This window comes from Cucumis melo, chromosome 5 (assembly GCF_025177605.1).
Source record: "Cucumis melo cultivar AY chromosome 5, USDA_Cmelo_AY_1.0, whole genome shotgun sequence".
NCBI lineage: Eukaryota > Viridiplantae > Streptophyta > Magnoliopsida > Cucurbitales > Cucurbitaceae > Cucumis > Cucumis melo.
Window position 1 is genome coordinate 26,150,280 of NC_066861.1, and position 18,557 is coordinate 26,168,836.

The window sequence follows — 18,557 nt, forward strand, 5'->3', positions numbered from 1 at the left end:
TTCTTCTTTTTCATTATAATTTTAAGAAACATTTCAAAATTTGTATTTTAGAAACAATAAAAACAAAATTCTAAGTTATTTTCCAAACATTTTTACATCAAAATAAATCAAAATATTTATACAAAATACGGCAAACTTACTATAGCGATACAAACTGAAATTATGCTATATTTTGTAAATATTTTAAACTAGTTTTGTCATATATAATAACTTTCATTCTTATTCTTTATTTCTAGTTTCAAAATCTATTTCTATTCAAAAACATTAAGTTAAACTATTGCTTTTATCATTTTTTTTTTACTTCTAAAATTTAAATTTTAAAATAAAAATAAATGTAGGACCTAAAAATCACTTAATTATTTTATGTTAGTTTTTCATATTTTTATTTTGAGGACAAGAAACTATAAATGTTAGAAAAACATGTTTTTTTTTTTTTTTCCAATATAAAATCGTTAAAAAGAGAAATCAAAATAATCAAATTTCTTTCTTTCTTTCATTCATTGATTCCAATTTTATTGGGCTATCACAAAATCAAGAAAATACCATACATATGTTTAATTAAGTAGAGAGATTACTTAGCTTAATTCTTAATTAAACACATTATTAGTAATTATAATCGTGCCAACACAATCGAATTAATAACTTCATCCGTTGGATGAAACACCGTAAGAATCTCGAACCCCCGAAGATCACAAGCTTCCACCACCGGATAAAGAAAGGCCCGTGCACCATATGCGCTCCTCAACATCAACAACGCCCCACCCCTCATATTCTTCCTTAAATGCTCGATCACCTTCGCCTTCTCTTCTCTCTCCATTCCCACCAACGCCGCCAAAAACACCACCTCGAACTCCCTCAACTCTTCCGACCCAACCTCCATGATGTCGGTCGTGTGGAACACCATTCGCCTCGACAGCTCCACGTCGCCTGCTACCAGCATCGATGCTTTGGCATTGGCAGATGGGTCGAGATCGAAGTTGTGAAACTCGGTTTTCGGGAGGTACTTCAAGGCCATGATGATAGACGAGAAGGGAAGTGCACCGGAGCCAACAAATGCCACTTTAGAGGGAGGCGGCGTAATGTGGTGGTTCAAAATGGAGAATTCTAAGTGAGTTAGTTTGAGGTAGTTGGAGTAATAAGGGAAAAGGGAGAGATGGTCGAGAGGGTTTTGGTGGGAAGATAAAATGGTGGAGTAGTGATGCTCGAGAAGGGACTCGGCCTCGCCGCAGAGCTTGATGAGATTGGATCTCATGGTTTGGATGGAGGAGCAGAGCGACGAGACGTCGATGGACGAGGGAGAAGAGGAGGCCATCGGGGGAGTGCAAATGAGGAGTACAAGTTGAGAGAAGAGGGAGTTGACATGTTTAGAGGGTTTGAGGCTCTCAAGAGTGGAGATCTTGTGGTAAAGCTCTGAGATTTTTTGGACCAAAAGAAGACTTTGGCAACACATGATGATGATGATGATGATAGTTTGAAAGAGCCAAGAAAATATTACAAATAGGGTTTTGGAAGAAAAAGAAGATCAAGAACACAATTGTGATTAATTATTTGGTAGATTATTATTCAAGAATGGAGTTCCTTTTTATAGGTGATGAAAAGGGTTTATGAGGTTTATGGGGTTTTAATATTTGATTCTCTTTTTAGGGGGGGAAAAGTCAATTTTATCATCATTAAACTTGAAAAAGTTGTATAATTTTAGAGTAAAACTTATATTTTAGTTTCATTAAATCATCATCAAAGTTTTTGGTAAGTGTTAACATTTCAACTCTATAAACACAAATTAAAATATGGTAACTATTGCAATTTTAACTTTTGTGAAAAAGTGTTGTAATTTTTAACCCTTTAATAAATTTTCTCTTTAATATTTATTAAAAGACTTTCTTATTTATCATTTAATCAATCATATAAATTGAATAGGATATGAAATTGACAAAATGGTTTCAAAAAAATTACAATTGCATTAGAGCTGTTTTAATTTTTTTTTTTTTCTTTTCTTTTGTTTCTTTCTTTTTTTAAGAAAAATTACAGATTTTGAAAATTTGATTAAACAGTCCACTGTTTACTAAACGAATTATTTTCAAATATAATAAAATGAATCAAAATATTGATAAAATATATCAAAATATCATAATTTATCTTTAAAAGGCCTTAATATATCAAAATAATCAACTATTTTTATCTATCTATATCATGATGGACACAATAGTTTATCTTAGTCTATCATCACAAATAAATTGTGATATTTTTCTATATTTATATATATTTTCAAAAAATTTATCATTTAAAATAATGTGTATATATATATATATATATATATATATATATATATATAGATATAGCTTTTCTAGAATGTTAGAGCATATTATATAATTGATTGCATTGGTATGTATATTGAAAAGACATAAATTTATGAATAGTGTGGAGTGTGTTATGTCGACACATTCACTATTTCCTAATTAGATTTTATTTTGGTTAATTAGGTGTATGTTATGCAAAATCATTGGCTTAGAAACATTATTATTAAATCATGATTTGTCCAAATATATATAACTTTCAATTAAACTTTTTTCTTGCTTAAATATATAACAACTTGGCTTTTCATTCTCCAATGATTTTCCAACAGTTATTATTTCCTCTTTTTACAATATAATTAAACAAATTGCCTCAATCATTTATGGGTAAGTCATTGTATATTTAAGAACCATATATAAGAACAATTTTTTTTTCTTTTGACAAATTCTTATGGATATAAAAAAAATTTGAAACTATTTACGAAAATATATCAAAAAAACTAAAATATGCTAAAAAGAATTTGATTAATTTTACTATATATTTTTTTTTTGTAAATAATTCAATTTTTTATATATTTGAAAATATTCCTTTTTTTTATTGGTATAGGAAGATCAAATCTTCGACCATAGAGAAGAAGGTGAGAAAAATTATTATTAAATTAAGCTAACTTTGTTGCAAACATATTTCTCTATAATTTTTTAACTTTTTGTAAATAAAAATGAATGAATTAAAAGAGAAAACAAAAAACTAGAATAAAAAACATTATCCAACAATCTCTTAGTTTTCTTTTTTCTTGACAATATGAATCTCTTTCTACTATAGAAGTGGAAAATTTGAATGATAAGTGTTGACAACAATCTCAATCTCTTAGTTATGATTATTCTTTTGCATACATATATTCTCAATAACCTTCGAGGTTTATTTTCATCATCTTTTATTTCTTTTGACAATATGTTCAATGAAAAAATTGAGTCTTTAATCACGAGATTTGTAATACAAACTTTATTTTAGCGAGTTATGTTCTTTTTTACAACGTCTAGATATTTAAACCTATACAAAAATATTATGTAAACCATAAAAAAAAAAAAAAAATGCAACAAATGAAGCCAAAACTTTCTTATAATAATGAAGGACTAATGTTGGAGTCAAAATATAATACTTCTAATCATTATTTACAATGTGATCCAATCATAGCTTTTAATTGATGGTGGAAGCAAAGTAAGGGTTCCATTTTCCTCCTCTTTGATCACTGTTGTATGATCTGATCAAAAAGTGTTATATAAAGACACAATTATACAATCATCCTTCTTTGAAGATGAATCCTTTGCCATTTTGAAAGGCCATTAGCCATTCAAATCCAAAGTGGGAAGTGATTTATAAATCAAAGTGTGGGTATAGCATGGCACCATGTGCCCACCACACATTCTTGCATGTCTTGCTTCTTCCCTGCTGCTCTTACCTGTGTGTCATTCCCATGCCACCAAAAAGATAGGCCTTGATCATCATATGCAATTCCTATAGTTTCTTTTTGCTTCTTTATCCTCTCCAAACGTGTCTTTGTTTCGAAAAGATCAATGTGTAAATGGTTGAATTCTTGGCTATAGGTCTTTCTCATTTGAATTGAATAATAATGGATTACAACATCTTACTACTAAAAATCGCAATGTCTCAAAACAAACTTTCGAGATATTATGTTTTTGGATGTTTCATTTTGCTTCGTTAGGCTCCATTGACTTAAGCTTGGGAGAAGAAAATTGGGAGAGACACAAAAACAAATGTATCTGCACAAACGGGCTGAAACTTTTGCTGGACTCGACCCTCAACCTCCAGCCAGCACATGTTTTTTCATAGAAGTAAGTTGAACAAAATAGTTATGGTTACAACTATCTGCTAAAATCTGAAATGGCTCAAATCAACATATGTTTTTAAGGTTAATGAGCTGCACACAACCCTTGACTTTTTTATGATCCCCCATTCTTTGGGTCCTTTATCTCGTACTCATAGTATTGAAACTAACTAAAATAAGATGCAAGACTCTCCACCTCGTGATTAAACCAATGTCGGTGTACCTTTCTATTTAAGCCCAGAGCAAGTTCGAACTTTGTAAAGAGCATTGATTCCATAAGTTATAAGCCTGTCAGTTGGATTTCCTAGTGTACAAGGTCCTGAAAGTAACTAGCTTTATTGCATCTGTCATCTGTGGTCGCGGCCGTAACTTATTTAGTCTCAATCATAGATAATACTATCTGCATGTCAAAAGAGATATTTAATCAAAATCTTCACTACAATCAAAGTCCAGACAACCAACAAACCCATCTAGTAACTTCCTTACATGGATTCACTCTCTTAAGTAGCTGGTCAAGGTACATCCCATAAAATAATAACCATTGATCTTGGAATAAGACACTTCACTCCTTAACTCGGTTTCCTTGTTTGCAAGAAATAACTAATTGTTTATACCCTACATGAAGATTCATAGATTTGGCATCTGCCATATCCTCTATAGGATTTTAACTCAGTAACTAGACTTGAGCACCATTAATATCTCCAGTTTTACTTCTATTATGACAAGAATTTCATATCAAGAATTCTAGTAGAAACTTCCGGATCTTCCATTAAGAACTCCTAGGTTCAGGCTCTAGTTTTGCATATCTTCTTTATTTCTATTTGGAATTAGCATATCATTTTTCTTAGTTCAAGAATATGTCAAGTAAGAGATTTGAAACCAGCACTTCATTTATGTACGAGAGTAGTTACAATGTTTTTTCTCCCCTAGAGACGTTAAATTGAAATGGATTAAAGGTGTGTTAATAAAGTGTTTCAAAAGGTTTTTCAGGCTCAAAAAACACATCTTGAGGCTTATGCCTTGATACCACTAAGAGAATATTCAAAAGGCAGAGAATTCAGAATCAATGGTTAGAAAAACAATGTAACTGGCCATGTTCTTAAAACATATAAATGTTGATACATTGTTTGTTATGATAATTAGAACCATTGCTATTTTACCGCCAATGTTCAGAATTAAAAGTTAAACTGGTCCCTTTAGTTTTTAAGACATTACTTATCCAAATAACCTTCCAAGAGAGAAAAGAGAAATCAGAAAATAAAAAGACGAAGTACTCAATATTGTAGAGCACAACAGTATCATAAAGATTAAATAATTTCTAATATTATCATCATCATAAGACACTAATCTGTCTACTTGGTTAGCATTTAGCATTGCCATAAACATATGTTGTACACTATATGAAATTCATCGAATATGTGGAACAAGAAGCATACAATACAACAAGATCTATTAACTCTACACTTAAACCAAAGGGTACAAGAAGCCAGGATTCACTAAATTTTGATTCTTAAGAAATCGATCTTTTATGTGTTCTAAGTTTGAACTGACCTCCAAGCTCCGACATGGTTTTTTTGCAATCATTTGGATTTCTTATCAGAACCAGCAGTACTACTATCAACAGTTGATGTGGCAGATAGTTCCATTAACCTCTCATAGTCAATCTCACTAGACTTGTATTTCAACTTGAAACCACTTTGAATCCATGATTTGATACAAAGGAGAGCTGGTGTGCTATCATGAGGCATGCAGTATCTTTGTTTATCTATGTCATCACCTCTCCCGCAAAACAGTTCTTCGGGAGCCAGCGAAGTTGCCTGCACAGCCAAGAAGTCTCGAGCCATAACAGAGAGTCGTGGATAGCGTGTGTTGTTAACCTTCCACCACTCTAGAACATCCGTTGGTATTGGAGCTGGAGGCTCTGATAAATATTGTGTTAGCTCATCCGTTGCATTGCTCATGCTCGCCCTTCGCTTCTTTCGAGCAATTTCCTCAGCGAAAGAAACACTTCCTCCATCCTCAATCTCCTGAGCACTATACCCACTGGTCACTGATGGAAAATGGTTGGAAGAATAATATCTCATGAAATGAGATCTGGCTTCTTCCAAGTGATTCCCTGAGTTAAGATTCTCTGGAATCAACTCTCCTTTGATTCGAGGATCAAGAATTGCAGTCATATATGTGAAAATGTTGCAAACCTGATTACTATAATTCTTTGCTTTCTTGGCCATGTCTTCTGCAGCACTCTTTAGCCAGTCAGGGTTGTGCCGAGAATCTCGACAGGCAGCAACAGTCTCAGAAATGTGATCCATGAAGAACAGAACTAAACCAACAGTTGCTACCTTATTTGTGCATATATTGTTCGTGGTTTTGTAGAAAGGTTCTAAATATTGATGCACAATATTAACTACGTTCTTCTCAGCAGAGTTCAGAAGCATCTTGCTGCCAAGTGTTTCCTCATACTTCCTGATAACAGCTTCCATGGATTTCCCTGCCTGCATTGTATAAAGACTTCACGTAAGCTTAGTTGACCAAACATTATAAAACATGACCAGAGGAAAGAAAACGAAAAAGAGCGATAGACATTCTATTGATGTCTAATAAGGCAAACATTATAGCTAATAGTAGTCTTTTGTGGGAGCCTACGGCAGTTCATATCAATTCGTGGTTCTAAGATATCCATCTTAGGTGCCCACATATTAGAAAGCAGTAAGTTCTTGACTCTCAAGTTTGCGCAAATTTCAAAGTCATAAGGGCACTTGATGGGCATGGTCACATTCAGACACATGGCTCGTAGGAAAACATTCAATTTTACAGCTCGTCCAAGAATTTCTTTATCCAGTATCAAACATGCAATATTTCCTACCATAATTAGAATTACTACCCCATAAGGAGAGAAATTAATTGGATCAAAAGAAAATTTCATCTCAAAGTTTTATCGGCAATTTTATTGTAAAGGCAGAGATCCAGTATTTTCCAAATCCTTACCTAAGGAATTAAAAGAGACGAATTGAACGAGTATGGTCGTTCTGAATTTGGATGTACTATTAAACCAAAATTGAAAATTTATCCATCTTCCATAAAGGAACTGAATGTAACCAAAGTTTCATGAGGCATGCTCAATCATGAAATGAGAGGTTTTATAAGGACACAAAGTAAAAACACAGACACTAGTACAGCTTCTTTTATTTATTCCAAAAACCAGAAAATGCAGATTCTTAGTTCTCTTTGTTTCTGTTCAGAATGGATATACTCAGAGAGAAGATGGTTATTCTTCATCTCCCTCTCTTCAACTCAGAGATTTACTATGTACAAAAGCCTAGAAAAGGTTAAGAAAAAAACTACAAATCGTGGAAATTATTTCAGCATGATGAAAAAATCTAGATATAAGAGAAATTACCTTCCGTACTATATCGAGCATCTGATAATTTCCACTCCACCTTACTGAAGCATCAAGCGGAAATTTCCAGTTACCTTCTTGATAAACTGTAGTAAATTGAACGAAGTCCTCAGAGATATCCAAACAGGCATTTAATTCTAGTACAAACTCCCGAACTTTTGCAATGATTGATTTTGTAGGCCTTAACCCATCATCTATAATCAGATTTAGAGTACGAGCAGCACAAGGAATATAACAGAATGGCCCAACTTTCTGACCATCCAAATGCTCTTTCAAAGCATGACAGGCATGCACAGCGTCTTGGCTATTATCATGGGTACATGAAAGAATTCTACTTTCTATGTTATACATCTTAAGAACTTTCACAATAGAGTGAAAGATCTCTAGACCCCCACAGGGATAAGGTATGTGAGTGATGTCGAGCAGCACCTTCTGGAAGGACCAGCTTTCATCAATCCACTGGCACGTTACACTCATAAAAGAAATTTGATCGTAGGAATTCCAGAAATCAAGAGTGACCGAGATCTTAGATGAAACGTGTTCCAAAGAGGCTTTTACATCTTCCTGCATGCTTCTGAAAACTTCCCGGAAAACTGCTTTATACTTTTCAGTAGACCACAGTTGAATAGATGGATTGAGAAACTTATAGGAGTTGGCCAGCCATTTTTCTTCCAGGGTTGAAGGAGGGAGAGAAGACAATATAAGCCACTTAACTATCAACCAATTCAAATGATCATAGTCAATCTGTTGCGGTTTCCCCTGAGGTTGAGATTTCTTGATTATGCTGGTAGGCTGTCGTGCTGGATTACTGACAATATCACCAGACTTATCATAACCTGGATGCCGATTACTTAGGTGTCTTCCCAAATTTCCTGTACCAATGAAAATCTCGGTGTCTATTTCTCCTTGCAGAATAACTATAATGTTATTTAAAGCATTTTGTTTTATCCTTCAATTCCAAGCAGTTACATACAAGTAATCAATCAAGAAATAGCATCAAAGTTACCAGTAGCAGTTGCAATGGAATAGCTCTGTCCACAAAACTTGCATCTTCTGCTTTTTCCATCAGCAGCGGTCTCAAAATATTTGAGATAAACTGATGTCATCGTCTTTTTTCTTGGCTTTGCTGAAGTATTAGGACTCCCCTTGTCAGAAGAGCCCAAATCGATATCAATTGGGTCAATGTGTGGTATCAGTGCCACATCCATCACGGACTTGGGTTCCAAATCTACTTGTAGGAACAAAAGCAAAGGCTAAATTCATTAAAATAAACTATCTGATCTTCGCAGATTGCACAGGACCAACATTCAAAGAAGCAATACACAAATAAAACCATTGAGCAAATCACAACTACTCTTCCAAGGAACACGTACACACATGAAACACCACAGACAACGTTTCCACATTCTAACCACACTAGTAGGAATCTAAAAACCAGGTCCACTGCAAAAAAAAAATTGAGCCCCATTTTTTTCATGGGTGATTAAAAAATGCCCTTAGCATTAATTTTAACTACAATGAAGACTGAATAGTTTCCTGTAAGGAAATATATTGTAAGTGAACTTAACTTAGATCAGTTGTGGAATAATTTTTAACACACAAAAGGTATTCTGAATGGTACAAATCACTGTTAATTACTTCATGACTGAGTGCCAAAGAACACACTCAGTGTGATCAAGTTTATGTGTGTTTGTTTTATTTTTATAAACTCTTAAGAGCTAGGATTAATCCTCATCAAACCATTATATCTGCGCCTTAATACAGAAAAACCATCAAATTTGGAGCAGATGAAAAAAAACTGTTAAACATACGTAAGTATACAATTACCTTTGGATGTTTTAAATGCATTATTCACACTCCATTCCATTTGGTTTTTGGCTTTCCCACTAACAGTCCCTGTCTAACAGCAAAAACAGATTCAGAAAATGGAAGGATAAATAGAAGAGTTAAGCATCAGCCCATTTTCGATCAAAAGATTCACTTATTAGTGCATGAATCTGGTAGATAATCTTGACTTCTGATGTAATTTCAGATTGTCAATTACCCTCTAAAGGTTATTTGGGTTTTTTGACTGGGAATTTTAAGCCTTTTATTATTTAGTACTTTTTAAATTAACTACATTAGTGTTTCTAGCCGTTAGAAACTGGTTAGAAGGCTGTTTATTTCCAGTTCAATTTTAAGCATCATATGCTCTTGTTAGCTATTTTAATTCAAAAATCTTGATTTCGCATGTTTTGTGATATAGAATGATTCTCATGTTTTTTGCTCTTTCTTTATGTTGCTTTAAGTTCTTGCTTTCTTGTTCATTAGTTTCCCATCTTTCTCTAATTAGTAGGTTTGAATATGTTTGATTGTTTTTACTCTTTGATAGCTCGTAACTGTAGATTTATTTCCAGTAAGAACCGATAGAACAGTACCAACTACCAAATATGTTTTTTACCTGTTCTTTCTTTATTGGAGGAACTTGTTGGGAAGACATTTCTAATATAAACACCAAGGCAAAACAACATTTTATTGATCATAATGTATCATACAGTCTAATTCCAAGTACTATCAGAGCATTTGAGTCCATAACAGCCTTTTATTCAACTTTGCAACGGCTGGAAAAGCTTAGAAAATAAACAGTTTTCTAATCAACTAACTGTCAGAGACACAAACAGAAAATTAATTTAAAATGTAAAAGGCTTAAACTTCCCAGTTCCCATCCAACAAGCTTAAATATCCATTTGAAGGCCAATTGAAAATCTGAAAATACGCCATCTTCGTAAGCAACGAGGCTACTCATATAAGCATAAAGAATTGGTTGTCTCTTTTCTTCTAATTTGTTTGGAACACACTTATAAATGGTATACAATCTGAAGTGGAGCATAGATGAAACAACCAAAGTCAGGCACTTTAGCTTTTTCGAGCAAGAAAGTACTTCTGCAGGAAAGGATTCACTACGAAGAGTATAGCACAATTTTCAGTCAAGACCATTAAAAATTTCACGGCACATAATCTCCCTATTTTTTAAGGAGGAAACATATGATTTCATTTGACATTTTAAACAACCCCATTCGATCAGTTGGTGATTTCAACTAAAACTGCAGAGCAATTGCACGCTCATTGACTTATGATCAAGCTACAAAATACTAACATCATCAACACTCACTCTATCTCAACAAGCATTCAAGCTACAATCCAAATGAGAGAAAACTAAAAATGAACATTAAAAAAAAACATTTCAGCAGCTAAAATTAACTGAATTACCTAGAAATACATGGAACGAACACAAAGACTCCCACCCCTTATTCCAACGAGAACCCAATTGTCAAAAAAACGACCTCAATAAAGGGTCCTCCAAGAAGACAGCCAAAGAAACAGAACCCCATCTCCCAACTCGAACAAGAACCCAAACCCTCCACTTGGAAGAGTCCAAAGAGCTAGTAAATGAACGAGGAAGATTCAATGAGAAATTCGACGATATGGGCTCGTCGGAAACCTGAAAATGGTTATGATCAGGACGGAGGGAAGGGGAGGAGCGGCGCAAGATGGATCTGAGCCGGATCAAAGCCGAGAGAGAGAAAGTCAGAGAGAGAAAGAGGTAGAGTTGAAAAGCAAACAAGAGGGGCGGGCTTTGAGCAGAGCCGCTAGCTTAAGGAGAAAGAGAGGAAAGAAGGGTTTGGTTGGATTTGGGAATCGGGATTTGGCTCGGCTACGAATTTGGGGATTCTTGTTTTGGGGTTCTTGTTTTCGTTTCGCTTTCAATTTGTAAAGCCAGCAGCTATATTGGCTTTGGCGTTGGCGTAATGGCGCGTGCTCGCCACTTCGTCAATAGTTCGTTCTAGCCATAGCCAGCTGAGCTCTATCCATCTTCGCGCGTGCTCCTCCCCCGTTTCTTTCCTTCAAAATTCAATTTTCTCTTTCTTTTATATATTTTGTAAAAATACCTTTTTTTTTTTTTTTTTTTTTTTACAAAACTTTCATACATATAATAAACTAAGCATGTTTTAAATATTTCAAATTTGTCTTTTCATTTGATTTTTTTATCATCTTTCTCTTTTACTTTTTTTTTTAAATACAATTTTTCCATCTTTCTTTTTTTATTTAAATTTAAGTAACAAAATTTATTTTTATCGTAGTCAAATCTAAAAGTGAAAAAAAAAAAAAAGTCATTTAGATTTGGCTCTAAATATATTATGCATGTTACTAAATATATTATGTCCGCTTTATTATACCCATTCTTTTTCTTTTTGTCTTTCTTTTATAATTTGTAATCCAATCTTTAATCTGATCAAGGAATAAAAGGTGTTCGATCGAATAAAAGTTTAAAATTATATGAGACACACTATCTTTATCGTTATTGCTACAGATTTGTCACGTTTATTGTTGATGTTAGGGTCGAACAGTAATAATAACGATAACAATAAAATATGACATGTTCGTAATTTTAAGCAAACATCTTAAAAAACAATCCAATTGTGTTTATGATTTAGGATTATTGTAATCCATTCATAATGAAATTTCAATCCGATTACATTAATTTTTATAGTTGTTTGGTAAACTTGGCCTTGGTGCTAAATTTTAAAGTTAGTTTTAATTTAATCTTAAATTTCAAAATGTTATAATTTTTTTGAAAATTTTGTTTCAAGCACTTTTAATCTTAAAAACTATAGTTTAAATAGAAATTAAATTTATAATCTATAAACCAAAAAGGTTTTTCTCTCTCCTATCACAAAGAGAGAACAATAATATATGCCCCTAAATTTCAATCTTTAGGTGAAACTTATATCGTAGCAATTTAATTCTTAAACTTTTTTTAAATGGATCGATTTAATGCATACTTTTCTAAATGGATAACAATAAATCAATTTAATCATGCATTTAAGTAAATTTCATTTGTTAAATCTAATGTGAAATTTTAAAAATGTTTATTTATTCAATGGCACATATTGCAAAACCAAGTGCAAATTTACTTTTTAATTAAAAAGATTACTTTGCTGTCAAAATTAATCACAGTAGCAGCGTCACTTGAAAATGCTTCAAATCCACTACCAAACATTCATCAAAGCTTCCAACTAATACTCCAAATGCCATCAAATGCCTTTTTCAATTCAATATTTCTATCACCTCCAATTCCATGGAACAAAACAGTTTTAAAAATGATAAAGGTTTTCTACACCCATGAACCCCAACAAAATCTAACCTAAAATATTGTTCCCTTCGAAACCCTTAAATCTCTTGAATCTAACTCAACAAAGCATCCAAGAAAAGTCACAAGTATACATCATCTAAACTCGGAGTTCTCATGATCTACAGATTCATCCGACGGCGATGATTCATAGTGGTATGATTCTTCAAAATCTTCCAAGTTGTTGTATATAGGAGCATCGTAAACATGTGAGCCGTCAGAGGAAGCTTCATTTTCGACATAGGCTGCCTCCTTTTCATGGACTTCACTTTCTTCTTCACCTTGAACAAAATTGAGCAAGAAATGCACTCCATTGACAACATCATATACCATAAGTCCTATTCTACCTCCAACCCAACTACCTAAATGACTTCCTATTAGGTACCCGAACCTCCCAAGTCTTTGTTCGCCAATGAAACCTCCAGCGTATGCGCCAAAAAGAGTCCCTGAGCCCCTAAGGAAGCCTTCTGTGACAGTACCGCCATAGTATATAGCTTCGAAAAAATCCCATCCAGAAGAGATGATCGGTCCTATGATACGTTTTGCTTGTCGTTTTGCCAGCTTTGCTGCCTTCACTCCCTCTTTCTGTGCGTGTTTTGCTGCTTCCTTTGCAGACATTCCCTGAGTAATTGCATCGGCCAATGCGGTCTCGAGTGCTGTGTGCCGTACTCTCTCAACATGGGCGGATTGGATGTTATAAAAGTAGAGTTTTACCCCCTCCTTCACACCACAAGCAACAGACCCAGAACCCATGTCAAAACAATTCAAGAATGTGAACTTTCCACTCTGGGATGAAGCTTCCTCTCCAACCAGATGGCGACATTTCTCCGCTATAAAAAGTTTTTAAAAAATGAAAAACAAAAACAGTAAATACCAAATAAATGTGTCAAAAAATGAGGAACAAACATACATGTATTGATATGATATGACCAAAAGATGTTCCTTTATGATAACCCTTCAAATATTGTAAATCCAGAATATAAACACATAGTAAAATTCAGTCTACAAAACAAAACCAACATCCAATGCATAAAAACTTTAATCATGTTCATACATAATTTTTGTTTCTTAACAAAATACTTTAAAGTCCTTCCATCACCTATCACCAGTAAAATTCCTCTTGTCAAGATCAACATTACAGTACATTAGTACTTGGAGAATACAATAATCAAAGTAAACTCACCAAAGTAGAGCCACCGACAAAAAAGGGGATGTTAGTTTGTCTTAGATTCAAAAAATATGCAACACAAAATTGAGATTTTAAACTTTTCCCTCTAATTTCCCCTTTAATCTCAAAATTGAAAGTTTATAGGCATATAGGTGCAGCTGAGAGTGCTTCTAAAATAATTAACTTTTACCAAAAATAATTGGATTAAAGCACTTCATTGAAAAGGGTTGATGAAATCATTTGGATGTTTAGTTCTACATTTTTAAACTGTTTCCAAAACAATCACTCACGTCAAAAACACTCTACAAGTTTTCTTTCATAAAGCGCTCTAATTTGAAGCATGATTAAAATTTTGGTTCTTTCTTCTGTACATCTTGAGATGTTTATTGGGAGAGTGTGAAAAAGAACAAAGGAACAGTCGGAACAACATGTTCTAGATGTAATACTTCACCAAATAAACAACAGAAATTGACCATAAAATGGCTTTAAGATGTGCCTTCTTCAACACGCATCACTAATCTGTAACTATGGGAGAAACTCAAGCAAGAAGATCAAGAAAAATCACCAGAAGAATTCAATTCCACAAAAATTTTCATTTTCACAACTCCACACAGTTTCACATTCTAATTTCAAGAATTTTTAATGAAACAAGATTACAACTACTATTTCCACTTCTTCAACACACCTGCAACCCAACAAAGAAACACGAAGATTTTCGCTCACTCTCAAAATTCTCAGGAAACAAACAAAATCAAATACCCATCAAAGAAAAAGGAACAGAGCAATCAAAAATTACAAAACGCAACAAAAATTCTTGATTCAACTATGGTCTTCAACATATTTACATCAGAGTTTCGATCCAAATTAAACGTACCGGTGAAACTGAGGACGATGGTGCCGATTATGAACACCAGTAACTGGATGCGCTTCTTCGCGAAATCGAACTCGAAATCCATGGAAAAATTTGAAGCCCACGAGTAGAATTAGGCTCTAACAACGGGAAATCTCTCGACCCAATTCGAATCTGGGTAAGAAAATAGTAGTTTGATAGGAATTTGACACGAGAATCCCAAACATGTGGAAGAGAAATAAGAAATGGAAGAAGGTTCGAAAGACGAGAGTGTGGAAGACTCGTTAAAATAATGAATGTGATTTGCTTCTTTGACCCGTTGCCGTTGTTTTTTTTTATTTATTTATATTTGAACTTTGATTTTGTTTTATTTTTAATTTATAGTTGAACTTTGATTTTGTTTTCAAATCATCCAACTTTGATAAATATTTTTGACGTTTGTATAGTTTAAAATAATTTTCCCAAGTTTATTTTAATTTTTATACATAAAAATGTTTATTTGGGTATTTTAATCCTTTGAAGTAACAAAGTTTCAAAATATAGAAATCAAAATTAAATTAAAAGTTCAGAGTATAAATCAGGAAATGTAAAAACCAAATGGAAACAAAAATAAATACTAAGCTTTCAATTAGAGTTTTTATTGTTTTTCATTCTCTTTTGAGTTCAAAAGAAGGGTAGAGTGAAAATTCCACCTCTTATTGATAATACTTGGATCAATTGAATAGCAGTATACATAAAATTCCAAACTTGAAAAGTTGGAAACGTACAGAACGACAAAGAGATCCAAGGAGGCAAGGAGCTGTGCTATTGACCAACCCTTTCGCAACGACGTCCATGTCATACTCCCATGTCTACCTGATCGGTGGAAGATACACTTTGTTTCTGACTTGAAGACAATGATCGGGATACAGGAAACTACTGAGTACCATAACTTGTCAGTTGATGCCATTTCTTATAGACCCAAAGACCAACATGAAGCAAGGAAGGGAATCAGCAAAATGCAACCATCAAGATTGCATTACATTCGGATCTTGTTTCTCATGATAATATACCTGCTGTTGCTTCTTTCTACAGTGAGGAGTCGATCAACTAGCTTAAAGCTCGAATAGCCAATTGACATCATTGGAAGCAAAGATTGATCGTTGTAAATCCAATGGTTGTAGATGTTCATCCCAAGTTGGGATTATAGCCGAACACCAATCCTGCAGCCTTCAACAACGATGAAAATATAATAATATTTATACACATCAAGCACATAAAACGTGTGAGTAGTAAAGTAACTGCATGTTATGATGCTACATCGAGCATTCTTCTGTAAACAATGGAGAAGGTATATCAGCGTCAGCATGAGAATTGACTACTAAATTAACATGATTGATTGAATTGTATACCATCTGTATGATTTAAAGACACGGAACATCGCATCACAAGCTCTCAAATGCTAAAGATGGTGTTTGTTCCACTCCCGGGTGGCTAATTTTTAGAATTGATCCTGTTCAAGTAAGGTCATTGGATATATTAGTTACCTTGAAATGTCCTCTAGCTCTGATCATGTTGGCCAGATCAACGACTTATAAGTTCATGTACAGTTTTATTCCACCGGTACAGTTGTAAAGTCGCTCCATTCAACTTCTAGTGGGAGGCGTGATAAAGATGACCTTCTATATCAGGAAGAAATCCTTTCTCCATCATTTCCACTTTAATTATCTCATAAGTAGTTCGATTGGGTATTAATCCCTTCTCCAGCATCTCATTAAGAAGTCCATTTGCATCTTCCAATTTCCCCTTTCTACAATAACCTAGAATCAACACATTATACGTTACCACATTTGCCCATATTCTTTCTTTCTCCATTTGCTTCCTCAAATTCAAAGCAGCCCTTAAGTTTCCTTCCATGCAATAGCCATTCAACAAAATGTTATATGTCAAATGACTTGGTTTTAATCCCCTGTCGAGCATCTCATCAATAAGTCGTGCTGCCTTTTTTGGCTCCTTTTTCTCACACCATGCACTTATCAAAATATTATACGTCACTGTATCAGCTTTCACACCTCTACATTCCATTTCATTTAAAAGATTCTTGACTTCCTCCATTTTTCCCTCCCGACAAAAACCAACGATAAGGCAATTGTAGGTTGAGACATCAGGGAGAAACCCTTTCTCTAACATTACCTTCTGGAGCAAAAATGCCTCCTCCATCTTCCCACACTTGCAATATCCATCAAGTAATGTATTGAATGTGATAACATTGGGAGTCAACCCTTGTTTTCCAATATTATCAAACAACTCCCTAGCTTCCTCCAACTTCTTCTTCTTACAATACCCATTAATCAGAGCATTATAAGTAATAACATTAGGCTTCAAGTTTGAACTCAACATTTCATCAAGAAGAACTTTAGCCTCATTCAGTTTTCCTTCATTACACATACCATTAATTAACGAATTGTATGTTACTACAGTAGGCTTCAGACCCTGACTCTGCATTTCCTCAAACACCTTCAACGCCCCCGATACATTTTCATCTTTACAAAACCCATCAATCAATACATTAAATGTTACAATATTTGGGCTAACTTTATTTCCCACCATTTCCTTCAAAATAGCATCAGCTTTATACATCTTCCCAACCCTACCCATTTTACAGTATCCATCAATGAGAGTGTTATAGGTAACCGCATTGGGCCAGAATCCCCATACTTTCATATCATCAATAACATCTCCAGCTTTATTCAATTTCCCAACCTTACATAACCCATTAATCACAATGTTAAATGTAATCAAATTAGGACTAATTTTTCTTCTAATCATCTCTTTATACACAAATTCCACATCCCCAACTTCACTCTCCTTCACCAAGGCACTCAACAGTGGGTTACAAGATAACACAGATAACTTATACCTATAATCACCAGCTCTCTTAAACGCCTCCAATCCCAAAACTGTTTTCGAATTTTGCACATAGGCTAACACCAACATATCAGCAATTATCGAATTAGCACAAAATTGATCACTACACACCGAAAGCGAGTGAAAAATCAAAGAAATCGAGCAGTTTGTTTCACCCTTTACAAAAGAATCAAGAACTGAACGGATTTTGGGGTAATATTTAACATTGGCCAATAAATGTAATAGCCTGCAGATGAGTTCAATGCTGTAATTAACTTTAAGCTCTCTCCGGGACCAATTGAAGTACCTGAGAACAAGCAATGGGTCGACGGCTCCCGAACACATCAATTGGTGAAGAAAATCGATGGGACTTTTGAATTTGACATGGGATTTGAGGATTGACCATCGTTGCCTGGAAATAAGGTCTGAGATGATTAGTGGGTCGAAATCGTTCGATGTGGGAGCCGTACAGGTTGAATTGTAAGTGCAGAACGGAAGATGGGTCGTCGAAAAAATGTAGTTCCGATCAATTTTCACCGGGAAAATTCTCGACGCCGATGAGAGGCGAATAATGACGTTCATGTTTTTCACTCGGAAGACATCGACTGGAATTTCTCAGAAAACGAAGAGAAAAAGGTTAGGGCCAAGTGTTAAGTTTTTGCCATATTGTTCCTTTTCTCATTTTAATGATACGTAATTAAATCAGTATTCACCGCTAACTTGAAGCTTTTGGTTCAATTTAAGGGGGGTTTGGAATTTTCGAAAATTGAATGCAGGTAGGTTATTTGATGGCATTCTGAGTCTGTGTTTTGGTGGAGAATTTGAGAATTTGGATTTCTAATGCTGTATTTGGGTGTGGTTTTGAATATTTAAGTTTATATAATTTTTTTTAATGAATCTCACAACCTCCGTTTATCATATATCATATTTTTATTTTTATTTTTT

The 18,557-nt window shown here is 34.1% G+C and overlaps 4 protein-coding genes across 14 annotated transcripts; all 4 read right to left on the minus strand.

The window, feature by feature from the left end:
• Positions 1 to 610: 610 nt before the first annotated feature.
• Positions 611 to 1,482, minus strand: LOC103494189 (nicotianamine synthase 1-like). Its single transcript, XM_008455272.3, has one exon. The coding sequence runs from the start codon at positions 1,448 to 1,450 to the stop codon at positions 611 to 613; it is 840 nt and encodes a 279-aa protein (XP_008453494.1). The 5' UTR covers positions 1,451 to 1,482.
• Positions 1,483 to 4,074: 2,592 nt separating this feature from the next.
• Positions 4,075 to 11,368, minus strand: LOC103494196 (zinc finger BED domain-containing protein DAYSLEEPER). Of its 11 annotated transcripts, none has more exons than XM_008455300.3 (6): positions 10,788 to 11,368; positions 9,366 to 9,434; positions 8,545 to 8,791; positions 7,539 to 8,455; positions 5,690 to 6,633; positions 4,075 to 4,538 (listed from the first exon to the last, which is right to left on the minus strand). In XM_008455300.3, exons 2-5 carry the CDS (start codon positions 9,384 to 9,386, stop codon positions 5,719 to 5,721), a joined length of 2,100 nt encoding a protein of 699 aa, XP_008453522.2. In that variant the 5' UTR covers positions 9,387 to 9,434; positions 10,788 to 11,368; the 3' UTR covers positions 4,075 to 4,538; positions 5,690 to 5,718. The 11 variants fall into 11 exon arrangements, with proteins under 11 accessions (XP_008453522.2, XP_050940606.1, XP_008453542.2 ...); XM_051084649.1 differs by having other exon boundaries at positions 7,539 to 8,410; positions 8,545 to 8,766; positions 10,788 to 11,359; XM_008455320.3 differs by lacking the exon at positions 4,075 to 4,538 and having other exon boundaries at positions 5,440 to 6,633; positions 7,539 to 8,443; positions 10,788 to 11,367.
• Positions 11,369 to 12,608: 1,240 nt separating this feature from the next.
• Positions 12,609 to 15,642, minus strand: LOC103494253 (uncharacterized). The gene is made up of 3 exons (XM_008455378.3): positions 15,494 to 15,642; positions 14,751 to 14,900; positions 12,609 to 13,538 (listed from the first exon to the last, which is right to left on the minus strand). The coding sequence occupies exons 2-3, from the start codon at positions 14,830 to 14,832 to the stop codon at positions 12,805 to 12,807; spliced, it is 816 nt and encodes a 271-aa protein (XP_008453600.1). The 5' UTR covers positions 14,833 to 14,900; positions 15,494 to 15,642; the 3' UTR covers positions 12,609 to 12,804.
• LOC103494244 (pentatricopeptide repeat-containing protein At1g09820) lies at positions 15,327 to 18,415 on the minus strand. Its single transcript, XM_008455359.3, has 2 exons — positions 16,253 to 18,415; positions 15,327 to 15,935 (listed from the first exon to the last, which is right to left on the minus strand). Exon 1 carries the CDS (start codon positions 18,192 to 18,194, stop codon positions 16,359 to 16,361), a length of 1,836 nt encoding a protein of 611 aa, XP_008453581.2. The 5' UTR covers positions 18,195 to 18,415; the 3' UTR covers positions 15,327 to 15,935; positions 16,253 to 16,358.
• Positions 18,416 to 18,557: the final 142 nt, after the last annotated feature.

What these genes read in the sequence shown, in the direction of transcription:
- LOC103494189 (XM_008455272.3), bottom strand. Translation starts at nt 1,450, where the DNA reads ATGTGTTGCCAAAGTCTTCTTTTGGTCCAAAAAATCTCAGAGCTTTAC.
- LOC103494196 (XM_008455300.3), bottom strand. Translation starts at nt 9,386, where the DNA reads ATGCATTTAAAACATCCAAAG. An exon ending in TTCCATTGCAACTGCTACTG is followed by an intron (nt 8,456 to 8,544) that starts GTAACTTTGATG and finishes ATAACATTATAG; the next exon opens with TTATTCTGCAAGGAGAAATA. An exon ending in TGCTCGATATAGTACGGAAG is followed by an intron (nt 6,634 to 7,538) that starts GTAATTTCTCTT and finishes TATACAATGCAG; the next exon opens with GCAGGGAAATCCATGGAAGC.
- LOC103494253 (XM_008455378.3), bottom strand. Translation starts at nt 14,832, where the DNA reads ATGGATTTCGAGTTCGATTTCGCGAAGAAGCGCATCCAGTTACTGGTG. An exon ending in CATCGTCCTCAGTTTCACCG is followed by an intron (nt 13,539 to 14,750) that starts GTACGTTTAATT and finishes AACTTTTTATAG; the next exon opens with CGGAGAAATGTCGCCATCTG.
- LOC103494244 (XM_008455359.3), bottom strand. Translation starts at nt 18,194, where the DNA reads ATGAACGTCATTATTCGCCTCTCATCGGCGTCGAGAATTTTCCCGGTG.